We start from the raw sequence: 17,107 nt of genomic DNA on the forward strand, positions 1-17,107 counted from the left end.
GCATTCTCACCCACAGTGTAAGAAGGTTCCTTCTTCTCCACGTCCTCGCCAACACCTGTTGTTTCTTGCGTTGTTAATTTTAGCCATTCAGACGGGTGTGAGGTGCTATCTCATTGTGGTTTTGATTTGCATTTCCCTGATGATCAGTGATGCTGAACATCTTTGTATGTGTCTGAATATTTTACCAATTTAAAAAAATGAAAAAAAAAAGGGAAAGTGGACAATTTGACTCCATGTGCCTCCAAAAAAAAATATTCATGCTTTGATCCAATAATTTACTTCTAGGAATTTATCACTAAAAAAAAAAAAAAAAATCAATGGCATATGCAAAAATTTGGTTTCAAAGATATCTATGGCAGCACTGCTTATAACAGCAAAAAGATGAGATTTAACCTACAGGTCTGGTAACAGGGAACAAGCTTGCTAAACTACAAGAGATTCTTACAATGAGATACTATGAAGCTTTAAACAGCAACCATAGACATGTATTGGAAAATGGTTTATAAAATACTCACTTTAGAGATTATAAAATATGATTGTATGAACTTATTTTTGTTTTACAAAAAACAAAAAACAAACAAACAGAAAAACACATATAAACCTACAGGAAAAAAGACTGGAAGTACATACCCAAAATGTGTATAGAGACCTAAGTCTCGGTTTCCTGAAACACAAAATGGGATTACTACCAACGCCCACCTCATGGGGGATGGTGAAATTGAAATCTGATGGTATTATATAGATGAGGACACACATGCTCTCTGAGAATGTTAAGTGAGGCTCATAGTGACCTCTCTGGGAGGGATTTGGTCCTTCTCTGGAATGACAAATGAAACCTCTAATTCGAGGAAGAGAGACTCCTTTCAACATCCCCCGTTAAAAGTACTAGAGTCCACACTAGATCCAGGTCTTCTGGTTTCAACACTATCTGCTATCTTGGCCCAGACTCCCTGTCTCCCCCGCTACCTGCTGTGACCCCAGCGGTTCCCAAAGTCTCTGGCCAGACCCTGGAGGCCCACCTTTCACGTGCATATCTGATGGCTGAGTTATAGCCGTCCACCCTGCTAGGGGATGGGCCCTTAGGTCAGTACTGGGGCCTCAACTGCCTCCCTCAAAGCCTAGCAGCACTCCACACCCCCCAGGAAGGCACTCAGGCAAAGGCCAGGTGCATGTACATAGAACACGCCTAGTCCCTTCTGAGATGCCCCAGCAGCATTCCCCTCCACTGGTTTCTCTCCCTCTGGAGGCCAGGCCCTGGCTCCCAGGACTGCGGTGTGGGGGCAGGGCAGCAGCACCCAGAGTCCTGACCCGCTTCCCCACAAGGCCAGCAACCCACGCCCCTTTGCAAAGGAAGCCAAAATCAACAGCTAATTCCTGCCATACCAGGACTAAAAAAAAAAAAATCCAAACCAAATATGCCACTATGTTCTGCCCCTAGGAGCAGCCTGGTGTCTTTATTTTCAAAGGTTTCAATAAGCCACAAGTTCCCAGGTGGGAGGAGAATAGCTTGGGGTTGCACTGACTGAAAGAGAACAGAAAAACAAAAAAAACTCAAGGAGTGAGGAGAAGAGAATTTGCGGGTCATCATTCTCAAAGCTGCTAAATAGTTTTGTTTTTGTTTTGTTTTGTTTTGTTTTGCTTTTTTTTTTTTTTTTACATTTTTACTTCCCACAGCACCTTCACCATTTAGCACCTAGCTGTGGTATTTAGGGGAGAACCGAGGCCATTTTTCTCCACAGGAAGCCCCATCTTCCACCTGTCAGCTGGTGGCAAGCCTGTCCAGAGCATGGACTGTGGCCTCCCTGGTGCTGGGTTGGGAAGCAAGACAAAAAAAAAAGGGCAGGGCTCATCGCCGGAGAAATGAGGGGTCATTCCTCCCTCACGTTACCACACCGAGCTAGCGACCCAGAAACAGAAGTGACACAGGCCCGAGAGGAGAGGCAGCCATTTGCCAGGAACAGCCTTCTGAGAGGTGAACAATGACAGCGTGGCTTGTAGGGCTGAGCCAGGAGAGCTGGAGGTGCCTTCAGGGTGCAGGCCCTGAAGCTCTTGCCTGCCCATCAATGCACGGCTACCTAGGGCCAAACTTCTAGAACACCAGCAAAGAGACACCCTGAGCTTTACTGCAAGGCTCTCAATGCCCCCTCATTTCCCAGCCAGTCCCACAGCCACCCACCAACAAGTCACCCCCATTTCTCCTGGGCCTTCTCTTCGGAGTTTTCCTTTATCTGGAAGGCACTTCTTCTATTCAACTGCACGTGATTCCTCCTTAAGTTCAGGTTCACCTCCAAGCCAACCTGGAAAAGCCTAACAACCAGCTAGGGCTCATTCACTTCCCTCTGCAACAGAGTGGTTCAATCCAACAAATGCTTTTGGGGGCATCAGGGATGACCCCAAATGCTGGAGTCAGACAGAGCCTGAGTTCAAGTGCTGACCTGGTCACTACTGGAGTAACTTGAGCTGCCTGAGCTCTGGGATTCTGCCTTCCATACCTTTCACCTACTTTGGTAACAGCACCTGATTTTCCTTTGAGGAACCATTCCTGCAACTCAGTGCATAAGATTCAGATGGAGAAATCCCACCTCTGGCATCAACTCCGAAACCTAGATGAGACTAAGCCGGGTTAATGAGGCACTCTCTCCTCCTGCCATTCTAAGTGCTATGCACAGAACCATGTAAACCTGGAGCTGCTGAGAAAGACATCAACACAAGGAGCCCCTGGATCCAGCTATGCCTGATGCCCGACTATCCAGCTTGACTTTCTATTTACATGGGTGCATTCATTTCCAGTGCCTTCCTCCTTTTTCTTGTTGCTTTTCCAGCTAGCTGGAGTAGCATTTCTATAACACTAAGTCTGATTATAAGAAAATTGATCCCCAGAAGCATGATGTCAGAAGGGACAATTTCTGAAGTGCAAGACTGGCTGAGTTAAGATCAGATATGAGTGAGGAATTACCATCTCCCAACTAAGAAACTGGGATTCTAGATACACAGTGGCAGTAATGCCTGTTGAAATGCAGCCTATTTTATCTTGAGGTGAAGGCTGAAGCTTTAGGGCATCTGGAAGAACAGTTCAGGATATTAGGATACGTTAGATACTTCTTAGGGTCCACAGTGAGGCCTACAAAAAGGGCAAGCTTCACTCCTGGCAATCCCTCTGGATAATACAGCATTGTTCAGGGGCCTGTCTTGCTTGTGGACAATAATCCGAGGTGGCTGAGGGTCAAGTCAAATAATCAGGGTCGGAAATTCTCTCTCTTTTTTTAAGTAGGCTCCATGCCCAGCATGGAGTCCAACACAGGGCTTGAACTTACAACCCTGAGATCCAGACCTGAGCTGTTGTAAGAGTTGGACACTTAACTGAGTGAGCCAGCCTGGCACCTGAGGGTTGGAAATTCTCTGCTCCTGCTGAAGGTACACCATAAGAGACAGGAAGACCAGATCCTATGGAGAGCTAAGGCTGGGGCCTGGGAAAGCCCTGATCCCCCGGGATCTCACAAGGACCCTGTGCTGTGACTCCCATGTTACAGGGCTAAATGCAGCTTGACGGCAAGAGGCGTGAGCACCCCCAGCCCAGCCCACTGTTTGCCCACTAAAACTGAGGGCTGGGGGCTGAGAGGGGCCCTGAGGCCTGCTGCAGAGACAGAAACCTCTAGGTCTGGATCTAGAGCCAACGGTTTTGTGTCAATAAAACCTTTGGTACTAGTTTCTTATCCACAGAGATGAACTGATGCCAAATGTCCAAAGGTTTTTCCTAGGTTGTTCTGGAGAGCATCAGAGCCAGACCAAACCCAAACCTGGAAAACAAGGCCTCAGACCACGCAACTCAACTCTTAAGGCAATCCCAGGCATGTTACCCCCATTTGGAAGTGGGCTGCTGAGGAGCTGCACTTTGCAAATGCCCCTCTCAGGTGTCAAGGCAGAGCTCCCCATAGAACAGAAGTGGGGGCAGCCCCATGGCTGGTGCACCATGGCCAGCCAGGAAGTTCATTGCCCTGCCCCCAGCAGGCCGCAGAGATAAGCTACAGACTAGCCACCTCTGGAGTGTTTCCGTTTCCTGATTTTTTCCAAGTGGTAGACTCCACTGACGCTATGATCGGTCTGTCTATTCGGGGACTGGACAGGAAAGAGTGGCACCAGTTAGAGCTTGTGACTCATCAGTCTGGCCATAGCTCCCACATGCTTAGCTCCTCCTCCAATGCAGCTGCTTCCCCCAGAGCCACATCACACCAGCAGCAGACTTTGCTCACCTGACTGCCACTCCCTTCAAGGGAAGGGACCCTAACTGTTCATCCGGGCATCCCTGGCAGGTGCAGGCTGAAGTCACTACAAATTTCACTTTCTCCAGGAAGACGTGGGCCAGGGATCAGGAGGGGTACAACGATCAGAGGCCAGATGCCTGGCAGGAGGAACATACTGACTTTGAACTGGGGAGACCCGGTCAAGGTCCGAATGAGCTTCAAGGAGGAAGAGAATGCTACAGTTTGCAGCTATGACCGCAGGGAGCCTGCTGGTGGAGAGGGACCCAAACTGTGCCTGCACGAGTCCTAGGGCTAGCTCTGTGCACGGTCAATAAAGAAGGGGACTGTTGGGCTTGAGCAGCAGCTCAAGGAAAGGTGAAGGGGCAGAAGTCTGTAGATCACGTGGGACACCAGGAGCCGAACTCATTCAGCTGGAGCATGAATGGCTCCAGGAAGGGAGAAGAGGGAGAGAAGACTGGGGGTGCAGAAGAAATGACCACCTGTCCCCCAGGGGCTTCAAGTTCAGCGGGGCTGGGGGCCATGAGCACACAGAATCACACAAGCAGGCTCTGCCAAGGGCTTCACAAGGGTGGGCGGCACTGCGGACAGACCTTTTGAGAAGGGCCTCAAAACCAAATTATTCTTGATTGCTTTTTAACCAAAGTAAATCCAAAGTAAATGGAAGACATTCCCCCAAAACAAACCAAGATGGTGGAGGGGCAACACCATAAAAAACAGGTATCTACTGGGGCACCTGGTGGCACAGTGGGTTAAGCATCTCACTCACGATTTTGCCTCAGGTTGTGATCTCAGGGTCATGAGACTGAGCCCTGAGTCGGGCTCCGCGCTCAGCATAGAGTCCCCGAAAGTTTCTTTCGCCACCCCCGCCCCACCTCTCCTCCATCCTGCACTCACTCTCGCTCTCTCTCTAATAAATAAATAAACCTTAAAAATAAAATAAATACCTATCACATGTACTTGGAATGGGCTCGAATATTGCCTTTCCAAGCCTTTCCCCTGGTCTGACATGCTCAGTCAGGAGATGGGGGGCTGGCAGAAGTCACAAGGGGGCCACCGCAGGGCCTGGGGAACAGGGTGGGAGAGCAGCACATTTGCCACTCCAGTCCACGGTGACTGATGTCGACACAGAAAAGGAAGTTTTCCGACCAGCTCGCCCAGCAACACCACCGCCCCAGGCTGCTTTCACACTAAGTGGACCCAGGGGACAGTGGTTCCAGACTTCACTGGGGGCTGCGGCTCCTAGTCAACAGAGGGCTAATGGAGGCCAGAAGAAGCCCCCCATCTAACCAAGGCCCGGTAGGCCCTCTTCTGGGCCACCATCGGGGACAGAAGGACGGTGCCCATAGACATCGTCCCTCCTGGCTGGTCCCTGGCTTCTGCAGGAACTGCGGGGAACCTCTCCTTTGTCGGGGCTTCTGTGTCATCTGTACTCTCCTTGTCTACGCGAACCCATCTCCACAGTAACTGTAATCTGCCCCCCAGGGAGGCTCCTTTGTCACAGGCAGGACACAAGTGTGAGAGAGACAACCACCTGGCCATCAATCTAAGCTCTGCTACTTGTAGGTTGCATCACCTTGGAGAGTCCTCAGTTTCTTCATCCATAACGTGGGAATAACAACTGCCTCCCACCTCAGAGAGTAGAGACTCGGATGAAACCCCTCATGGAAGCTGGAGGGTCGTGGAAGCCCCAGGCAATACACACACCTGCGCAGGTGCCATTTCTGCATTCCAGGTAGGAGAAACCCAAGCCTGCCGCCAGTGCCCCTTCTCTCAAGCGCCTCTGTTGGTGTCTAGGGCCCTCCCTGAGAATCAGAAAGCATCTTCTGGTCTAACACACATCCCCCTGACTTCAGACTAAGGCCTAGTCCTTAGGAGTGATGCCTCAGAAGGACACGTTGCCAGGTCCCTCTGCCATGAAGGAGAAAGTGGGTGAGTTGCATGAATTTTTATGCCTTTTGGGCCCTGAGCCTGCTCCTGAATCCCCTAATAAGAACAGGAGCTCCACACTGGAGTTACCACACACTGTGCCCCCACTGAGCCTCCGGGCCTGGCCAGTTCAGACTCCCCCGTGACACACAGCCTCATCCTCCTCCCTCCAGCCAGGTGTACTGAGAAAACCCTCTGCCCCACTGGACGGTACCAAGGTGGAACCACGAAGCAGAGCCCAGCACAAAATGGTAAAGGAGCTGTGGCGTAACGGCCTGGCCTGGCAGGCTCCTGGAGGAGGCCACCTGGAGATGGACAGAGCCTGAGGCACTGCTGGCAGCCACGAGGCTGCCTCAGGGGGGAGCATTCTAGTTCAAACACAAGCTGAGGGCTGTCCTGGGTAAGTCGCTCCACTCCCATGAGCCTCGCTTGCATGTCTGTAACATGAGGGATGGGCCTAGATTGCCTCCGTCCAGGAGTCTGAGCAGCCCTCCCACGGGCCATCTCTGAGCTCTGGCTGCCCAGGTTCGATCAATCCCAGCTCTGCCATTTCCAGGGAAACCCATGAGTCCCTTCACCTTGTCGACCATAACCCCTTGTCTGTAACAAGGGAATGAAAAGAACACCACCTCTTCGGGGTTACTGTACGGATTCAGTGAGGGAAGGGCGTACTTGGCACGGAGGGAGGGATTTGTAACTATTATTATTCTGTGAGTCCTGTGGCCTTCTGCCATCACCATCCTTTCGATGGACTGAATGCTTGTGTCTCCCCCCAGCTCCCATGTTGTATGTAGCCCAAAACCCCAATGCGATGGTCTCTGGAGATGGTGCCTTTGGGAGGTAATTAGGTTTAGATGAGGTCATGAGAGGGATAGGATTAGTGGCTTTATATGAAGAGGACAGAGAGATGGAGGAAAGGCCATGTGAGGGCACAGCAAGAAGGTGGCCATATGCAACCCACGCAGAGGGCCCTCATAGACACCGAACCTGCTGGGACCTTGATCTGGGACTTCCCAGCCTCCAGAACTCTGAGAAATAAATCTCTGCTGTTGGAGCCACCCTGTCTGCGGGAGATTAAGACAACCCCATGACCCGCCACCCCCATCCCCTACTCTCTGCACGGGGAAACCCACAAGGTCCCCCGGAACCCAGGATAATCAACATCCTGCTCACCCTGGAGGCCACATGCATGATCTCAAGCACACACAGGGTCAGGTCAGACTCAGCATGCCAAGCAGCAGGGCGCAGTTGCCGCAACAGGACAGGGAGGAGGAGCAGAGAGGAGGCAGGCAAGTGGGAGGCCACAAGCAGTCAGTGAGAGGTGGGGAGCTAGCACAGGCCAAGACCAAGCAGCCCACGCCGGCGGCTCTTGGCTCCTTACCTCCCCTGCAGGACCTCTGAGCACCAGGACTGTGTTCCCCCAAGAAGCTGGAGGCGTGCTGGAAAGAGTAGAGAGCAGGAAATGGGGAGCAGTAGGTAGAGCCAAGTCTACAGGAGAAAGTGCTGGAAAGGGCCCCCACGGAAGGGTGTTAGGTTTGGGGAGTCCACGGCAGAGTGGTTTTCAAGAGGCCCAAAAGTCCCTAATGCTAAATGTAGCAAGTCCCCATTACTGGCCTATGCTAGGGCACAGAAAAAGGGACGAGAGAACACAGGGAGAAGACCCCACCTAATGGGTCATCCCACATGTCACCTGCCCTCCCGCACACTGGTGCTGCGTCCGTCCAAGGTGACAATCTCGGCAGACTTCCTGCCATGATGTGAACAGTCTCTCCAAAGGGAAAGGGACCCGGGGGTGAAAAACAGCCCTCCAGCAAAAGCCAGGGTCAAAGTAGGCCATGCCCTGCCCAGATGTCAGTCAATCCCTGGGATCCTAAGGAGACAGTGGGGAGGTTCCAGTACAAATCTCTGGGCAGTTCTGGGCATGGTATGTATCCTCTCTAGGCCTCAGTTTCCCCATGTGTAAGATGGAAAGAATCTCCCTGCCTAAAACAGAGAAGGTGGCAAACACTCTACCATCTCAGACACCCAATCCCCCTATGGCCGTAAGCATGTCTAGACTTTTCTCTGGGGACTGGTTGGTGCTGAAATAAGGAAATGACCAAACATCTTAGACTCCTGACAACAATCTGGGCAGAGGGGCTCCTAGGACACTTCACTGCCACCAAGGGCCACCCCTTAGGGCACTGCAATCCCAGGGTTCATAGATCCGGGGAAGGAGGAACCCGAAGCACAAGGTCTGGGGTCAGGCTTTTACTAACGTGTAACCCCTTCAAGGTCAGTTCAAGGGCACCAAATAGTGTCCCAAGCGGGCCACCATCCATACCCCTGTATTATGAAATTTCTACATCACTGACCCTGTGTGCCTGGGATCTCACTAGAACACCCCTCCCTCTGGGAACTGGCTCTGACCTGCCCACCCCTGGGCGCCCTCCACAGGTGCCCACAAATATCTGAGGAGGGACAGGCTGCTCTAAACCACCGGGTACCCGACTGGCAGCCAATGTCAGTCACCGGCACCAGCCTGACAACGTTTAAGGGACATCATTTAAGGCTCTCTCAACCTTGTGACCTAGAGGACGCCTCCTGGTCACGCACCCCAGTGAGGGCAGGCATCACAACTCTGTTCCACACACATGCCAGCTAAGCCAGGAAAGGCAAAGCGGTAACCTGCCCAGGGATATGCAGGTGGGGGACTGGTTCTTGACAGAGCCAAGGTGGGAACCTGAGTCCTCTGACATCTGGCCTGGTGGCTGCCGCCCGCCGGCGCGCCCTGGCATGCCTGGTCACTGCTGGTGTCCGCCCAGCAGGTCAGCGCCCGAGTGCTACTAGGGGTTATGTATCTTGGCCACTGGCCAACAGCCACCACGGCACCTGCATGGCCTATGGTGGCCACCTGCTGCTGGCACGTGGGGCCAGACTGCAAGGGGCCGAACACGGAGGTGGGGAGCCACGGCACCCCCACTGGGACCACACCTACCTTTGATGACAAAGGCCTCTGCCAGCAGCCGCATCTGATACAGTGGCTTGTTCTCCATGGACATGTCATCGATCCCGGCCCGTGCATACATGCTGATGGCATCTCGGTACGAGCCCTCCATGTAGTGCAGCTTGCCCTGGATCAGCATGGCCTCACACAGGTACTGCGGCTGAAAGGGCAACAGACCCCTTAGTGGGTTCCTGCCCCGAAGTTCCAGCCCCAGCCCCACCCCACACCCTGGGATGAACCCCTGCCTCCTCCCTTGGAGCCATGCCAGCTGGCCAAAGCCCCTCCTCCGGGAAGCCCTCACTGGCCATCCAGCACATGTGACAGTTCCCTGTTCCCCATGCCTGCACTATGGCTCTCACTGAAATTCTTACATGAGTGCCTAATTGTTGCATGTGTGTGTGTGTGTGCACATGTCTTTTTTTATTTTTTTTATTTTATTTATTTTTTTTTTTTTTATTATTTATTTGACAGATAGAGATCACAAGTAGGCAGAGAGGCAGGCAGAGAGAGAGGGGGAAGCAGGCTCCCCACTGAGCAGAGAGCCCGATGCGGGGCCCAATCCCAGGACGCTGGGATCATGACCTGAGCCGAAGGCAGAGGCTAAACCACTGAGCCACCCAGGCGCCCCTTTTTTTATTTTTTTAAAGATTTTATTTATTTATTTGATAGAGACACAGCATGAGAGGGAACACAAGCAGGGGCTGGGGGGTAGGAGATGGAGAAGCAGACTCCCTACTGAGCAGAGAGCCCAATGCTGGGGCTTGATCCTAAGACCCTGGGATCATGACATGAGCTGAAGACAGACACTTAACAACTGAGCCACTCAGGCGCCCCAATGTGTGTGCATGTCTTATGCCCCAAACCAGACTCCAGGCAGCCTGCAGACTGGGCTCGGTCTTCTCTCTCCTAAAGCCCACAGGCATCGGCCCCAGGTTAATGCTCAGGAATTCAGGCATTGGTCCTCAACACAAGCGGGGAATCAGGGACCCAGCCAAATGTTGTGGGGCCTGAAGCTCACATAACTGGGAGGGGAGTTCTCTTTACATGATTATCTATACAAATATACGATGAGGTAAAAAGCTATGGAAAGAAGCTGTGCAGGTAAGGGGCCAGCAGCTGAAGCCACAGCCACGACAGCAGGACCTGGGTAGGGAGAACGGCCCCATCAGCAGCGGGGCAGGAAGGCAGGAGAGCCAAGGTCTACAGGGCCACTGTTCTCATCTCAAGTGCAGTCAAGTGCTTGAATTCAAACTTGTTTTCTTCCCTTCCTCCAGTGCTACTTATGACTAAATCTTCACCCCACACAAAGACTCTTGGGGACTCCCTCGGGCCCCGGGAGGTCTGGTCAGCCCTGCCCCAAAGTCCGGCCCTTGGGCATGCGTCCAGTCCTACTCCAGTATCTCCCACTTTCCGTGACAACTTCTCCAGACCTCTGCCTCCATGTCTGTGCTCAGCCAGCCCACCGCCCCTTTGGGCCGGACTCTGGGCACGGCTCCCACCCCCCAGCAGCAGTTGTGTCCACGAAGCTCCTTGGAGATACAGTGCTGGCCCCCAACCCAGCCTCTATCGCCAGCAGGAAAGTGCCACCCCTTTTTCCTTCTGGGAGATTGGAGTTTGGGGAACCTGTAGTACCCAGGAAAGCTTCCACTACTCCCAACCACCCACTGCCCTCTCAGAAGGCGACCAAGAGATATGGAACAGAGCAAAGCCAAAGTCTCCTACTGCACTGGTGTTTTGGTCATTGTAAACACACATTTTTCCCCTGCCTTTGCTCACACAGTTCCCTATCTGGAGCAGTCTCCCCCTTCCCCTTGGTCTATCCAGATCTTCTTTCATCCTTTGGGAGCTTACTCAGGCCCACCTCTTCCTTCCTTCCTTTCTTTCTTTTTTTTTTAAGGCCTAGAAGCCTCCCTGGGTACCAGGGAACTCCTTTTGCTGCTGAACTCCTATAATGCCTCTGCCAAGTGGACCCTGTCAGCCCCTGCAGGCCTGACCTGCTTTGACTATGGGTTAACTTCCAAGGCTGAATTTTTCAAGCACATTTGCTAGTCTCCCCAAATAGGCCACCTACTCCCTCCACCAGGGTCACAAATTATGCACTCCCAGAATCTTGTGGCCCATGGTCTCCCCTTGCTGGGCAAAGATTCTGCTGTTCCCCATATTGGTTTCAAGCCACAGGCCCATTTTCTCACTGCTCGGGCTTGTCTTCACCATGGGTGAGGGCAAGACAGTGACGCCCACCCCTCACCTCCCATCACAGCAATGCCAAAAGCAGCAGAGTAACCCAAGTCCAGAAAAGGGCTTTGAACTTTTCTTTAGGAAGGTGTTAGATAAATACAGGCACGAGTCATTATCATTATTATCCTGCTCCACTGTAAATGTGGAGAAGGGCAGCTGAGCTCAGAAGGACACACTTCAGGGTGTGATGACAGGGTGTAGCTCCTAGTGGTTCCTGCTGGACCAATGGCAGCTCCCAACAGAGCTTCCACCAAGCTGGGGGAAAATTAAGGACCAAGTGAGTGCTTCAGATGCCAAATTTACACTACTTAAAGAGCTTCCCTTTATCCTGAAAGCATATCCGTCTTGCTTTTTGGTGTCAAGATGTTTTCTCTTTTATGGAATGATGATAAAAGATGGTGGTTTTCTTGTTGTTGGGTTGGTTTTTCTGTTTATTTTGTTTTCATTTTTATTTGTTTTTTTTGTTTGGTTTGGTTTTAAATGTCCTTACTGGGCAGAACTGGCCAAGTGTTGGCTGAGTGACTAATCTTTCCTGGGTCTCAGTTTCTTCCCTTGGAAAATGGGGATAATAGTAACTCCCACAGCAGGTTACGGAGAGGACCAATGAGATGGTACGATGCCTGGTGCTGTGGTGGGGGGAGGGAACAGCCAAAGTTACAGCAAAAGTTAGAAGTGAGCTAGACAGGATCTCAGAGATCGCAGGCAGGAGGTTCCAAATTGCCCTGATGGGCCTCAGGACCAACCCTGCCCACCTCTCCCCCCACCTCAACAGAGCTACTCAGGATACTCGGCACTCCAGCTGGAGCTTCATCTGCTGCCAGAAGAGACCGTCCCCTAGCCACACCCTGGCCTTCGGGGTAAGACAGAGAATCCCACAAACTACTTTTGATATTTCATTGTGCCTAATCAACAACAAGTTTTTGGCTTTGGCCTGAATAACCGTGACTCTCTGAGTGCTGTTGGTGCCTGTCCATGTCTTTGATTAAGAAAGCACAGTAAAATCTGTTCTTTAGAAACGTGATTGGGCATACAAATGGTTTTCCTGATAATATATGTAGATGCTATCCAGCCAACACAAAGAATGAAGTATTGCCATGGGGAGAGCTCCAAGTGAAAGTTCTGGTCAAAAATGGATCCTACGGCTCTAGTAAGAAAAGAAAGCCCGATGTGTGTATATCTGTATTCATTAATGCACAGAGAAAGGTGTGTGCGGCACACACCAAATGGTGACCAGAGCTAAACTCCGGGGATGGGGGTGGCCTTGAGGCTGGCAAAGAACTTTTATTTCTTATTCAAACAGTTTGCTTATTTAATGACTTGTTAACAATAAGCCCGAGTTGTTTTACTGTAAAAACAATTTTTAGGGATCCCTGGGTGGCTCAGTCGGTTAAACCACTGCCTTCAGCTCAGGTCATGATCCCAGGATCCTGGGATCGAGTCCCACATCAGGCTCCTTGTTCAGCGGGGAGCCTGCTTTTCTCTCTGCCTCTGCCTGCCATTCTGCCTACTTTTGCTCGCTCTCTCTCTCTCACACAAATAAATAAATAAAATCTTTTAAAAAAAATTTAAATAGTTAACAGAGTCTGGAAAAGGAACAAAATTAAAAGGGGTTTTGGAGGGAGGAAGGTTGGGATCCATTAATCCAGTCCAGCTCTTTTGACTGGCAGATGAGGAACTGGAGGGCCCAAGAGGTCAAGGGAGGTTCTCCAGGTCAAAGAGCTAGTTTATTTAATGCAATACAAAACCTCCCACGCCTACAGTCATCCCTGCTGAGGATCTGAAGGCAATATCCTTAAACTCCCCCATGTACTTCCACCACAGAAAAAGCCCCACACTTCTTGGCCTGGTATTTCAGTCCCTGCTCCCTGGCCCCAAAGTACCTCCATAACCTAATTTCTCACTGTTCCTTTTGATCCCGCTGATTGATGTACTTTAATGAAAATCTTGTAAGAGGAACCATTAAATGATATACTGCTTCCTTCTTGGAATGCCCTATCTTATCTCTACATGTCAGAACCCTCCCGCAACCTTCAAGGTCCAGCCACCGTCTCCCCACCAACCACAAGAGTCCAATTCTAGTCCTAACATCACCCTGGGTTGACCCCCCACCTCACCCTAAGCGGCACCCCCTCGAACTTGCCCCTCACGTACACTACTCCTGTGGCATGTGTCACAGTCCACCCAGGACAATCTGCCAAGAGGACTTATTTTCCAGTAAACCTGCAACCTCCCTGAGGGCAGGCTCCACACTGGGTTCATCTTTAGCACCCTCAGAGTACAATGCCTTGTGCCCTCAGTCACCATAAGTGTCTTTTTTTAAAAAGATTTTATTTACTTGTCAGAGAGACAGAAAGAGAGAGCGTGAGCACAAGCAGAAGGAGCAGCCCACAAAGGGAGAAGCAGACTCTCCGCGGAGCAAGGAGCCGGATACAGGACTCAATCCCAGGACCCTGGGATCATGACCCTGAACTGAAGGCAGATGCCTAAGTGATTGAGCCACCCGGGTGTCCCACCATAAATGTTTAAGTCGATTAATCTATTACTCTGGAACATCTCTTGAAAAATCATGTCCTCTCTGGGTCTCTAATGATGTACCCATACCTCTATTACAGCTCAGAATACACTGTAATCCAGACCAGTCTCAGACTTTAATGTACACAGGAAATCGCCAGGAGAGCTTGTTAACACAAGGATTCTGACCCAGATTTTGCATTCCCTGGATGATACCCATACCACAGGTGGTTGGACCGTGCTTGAAGCAGCAAAAGTCTGGAGAGAGATGACGATACTTCCCTTGGTGCCTTTTATACAGTAGGTGCTCAATAAATTCACATAGACTTAAACGGGCTTGCCCTGTTATTGAGCTCTTCTGTCGCTAGCCAGCTTCACATGTTTGCCTGTTTCCAACCAAATCATGGGCTCACTGAGGTCTTATTTCCCTGGAACCCCCAAAGAGCCCAAAGGACCAGGCACATACTAGCTCAACCAAGCACTGTATAATAGAACTGTAACATAAACCACATGTAAAATTTAAGTTTTCCTAGTAAAATTTTCTAATCACATTAAAAAAGGCAAAAATAGGGTGCCTGGGTGGCTTAGTCAAGCAACCGCCTTTGGCTCAGGTCATGATCCTGGGACCCTGGGATCAAGCCCTGAGTCAGGCTCCCTGCTCAGTGGACAGCCTGCTTGTCCCCCTTGGGCTCGCTCGCTTTCTTACTCTCTCTCAAACAAATAAATAAAATCTTTAAAAATATAGTTAAAAGAAATATTTCTAAAAAATCAAATAAAAAGGCAAAACTAGGTGAAATTAATATTAATAGGATATATTATTTAATCTAGTCTATCCAAAATATTGTCATCTGAACACGTAATCAGTATAAAGAATGAATCATCTTGAACACTCCTCATTTTGTGCTACATGGTCAGATTCCAGCGTGTGTTTTCCACTGACAGCACATCTCAGGTTGGACTGGCCCCATCGCGAGTGCTGGAGAACCACACGCGGCTGGCGGCCACTGTGCTGAACAGTGCGGAGCCAACCCTTTAGGGGGCCTTGCTGCTCAGATGACCAAACGAGCCAGGGACCCTGCGTACCCCCAGGTGGGAGGCCAGACAGAGAGGAGAGGAGGGGGCTGCCCACTTACAGACAGCCTCCCGTGGTTAAGGATACTACTCAGGTGGTTTCTGGCTTCATTCATCTTCGGCTCATTCTTCTCAGGCAAAGGGATGGAGTCTTTTATCTTGGCATGGTTCTCCTTCAAACACTGCTCCAGGAGGGCCTCGGCCAGGAGCAACTTCCCAAAGTCATCTGAAAAACAGGGCAGGGATCCCCTGAACACGGTAGATCCCCTGACACTAGCCCATGTCCCTGTAGCCACCCAGCCACCCCACCCCAGCACAGGAGCAGCCCGAATCTGAGAAAAGAAATAAAGACCCAGTTTTCATAAAGTTAAACAGCCTTGAAAGTCAAAACACAAGCATTGTATCATACTCACAGCACAAACTTCCTCTTTGGGTTTATTTTCTGTAGTTTAGTGGCTGGGGAGGCAAAGTTCCCAAGACCTGGGACAAATTCCCAGAATTTCAGAATTTAAAATGAGGGACAAAGTCACACCCATACCCCATTATGGGTAGTAAGTTCTTACACCAAGAAGGAATCCCCCCCAAAAACAGCCCAAGAAGAAAAATATTGGAGGCGACTTAATGCATTTTCATGAGCTCCCAATTTCAGTATAAGCAGAGTTGGTTTTCTGTATTTTTATGGTATTTTACCACAACCAGGGATAACCTAGCAATGAAAGCAAAGAGTTAAGGCGGGAAGCAGATGCAAAGCAGATGCTCTGCTCTGGTGGAGCAGAGCAAATCCATGGACATGTCCAGTCCTGGCACTCTCTGGAGTTCTCTCCATATGTCAGCCTATCTCCAAACCTCACTGCCCAGTAGGGGAATTTGTACTGTTTGGTTCTATCAGCCTCCTCCCCACACAGCACTGAAACCTCCAGGCTTGTGACCACCACATGCCTGCTACCTACAGCAGCGGCGACTCGGGGAACGTGTGGGATACCCAGGGCTCTGAGGTCACATGTGGTTTCACGACCACCTTTTGGTGCTGTGCTCAGTGTGACTGGTTCACTGCCCCTTCCCTGCAACCAGGGTGAGGACCAGGCCCACCACCCAACAGAAATTCCCAGCATACAGCTGCCAAGGGAACTGGACCCTCTCCACGGCTGGGTGAGGAAGCCAAGAGGCCCAGGGAGTCACGGGCCAACTCAAAATGCCTCCAGGAAGGTCTGCTTGGTCCCCAGCCTTCCCAGAGCTCTTTCCACTTGCCAGGATGGCGTTCTTAGACCCACCCAGGAATGCCACTCCTGACTCTCAGGACCCCTGCAGTTTGCTCACAGCTCAAATCCACAGACTCCAAATTGCAGGCCTCTGAAGAGTCTCTCCCCGGAGAGGAAATTCCCCACAGAGAACAGCCTGAAAGCCCAGATCCCAGAGAACGGTCCCTGGAGGTTTTCCCTCTGAGGATGCCACAGTCTATTAGTGATCCTTTGCTGTCTGTCCCATGATTTCGAAAATTAACATTGGGAGGAACTGGCCAAAAAAGTTCTTGTCCAAGCTATCCTGTCACTGGTGGTGCAGAAGTGGGTGGGACCTCTCGAAAGAGCCTGATGACATGTATCAAAACTACGTGCACCCCATCGACTCCACAATCCCACTGCTACAGAGGGAGGTCTTGGCACGTGTGTACAATGACTGATAGAGAAAGTCACTCAGTATTATTTATAATAGTGGAAAATTAGAGACAACTTTTATGTCCATCGACAGGAGGCTGATTAAATAAAGCATAGCACTTCCATAAAAAGGGACACCGCACCGCCACGGAAAGGAATGAGAAGGTCTGTCTGCGCTGTTGGAGAACGAACTCCAAGACAGATCAGTAGGAAAGCAGAGGGCACACAGCAGACGCAAACGTGTGTTTATGTATAAACATGTGACGGGATACACACATATCCCGATGGCCTTCCTGGCTTACAGGGAAGGTGGCAGAGACGGAAGGAGGCTTTCACTCTTTACTTTTTGGTCCCTTTGGAAGGTTGACCCATGGGACTATATTATCTAGACAAAAATAAGATCTGAGGGGCGCCTGGGTGGCTAAGTGGGTTAAAGCCTCTGCTTTCGGCTCAGATCATGA

General features: G+C 50.8%; 1 protein-coding gene across 3 annotated transcripts in view; it reads right to left on the reverse strand.

Annotated features, from left to right (window-relative positions):
- The window catches only part of TTC7A (tetratricopeptide repeat domain 7A), a 114,171-nt gene that overhangs the window by 90,179 nt on the left and 6,885 nt on the right, over positions 1-17,107 (reverse strand). For 2 of the 3 annotated variants that reach the window (XM_080812715.1, XM_080812714.1), the window contains exons 2-3: positions 15,057-15,220; positions 9,166-9,334 (exon numbers count right to left, since the gene is read on the reverse strand). In XM_080812715.1, coding sequence (XP_080668841.1) covers positions 9,166-9,334; positions 15,057-15,220 — 333 coding nt within the window. Of the gene's footprint in view, positions 1-9,165; positions 9,335-15,056; positions 15,221-15,407; positions 15,650-17,107 lie in introns of those variants that run through there. The other variant, XM_080812716.1, reaches the window with a different exon arrangement.

This window comes from Martes martes (assembly GCF_963455335.1).
Source record: "Martes martes genome assembly, chromosome: 9".
Lineage (NCBI taxonomy): Eukaryota > Metazoa > Chordata > Mammalia > Carnivora > Mustelidae > Martes > Martes martes.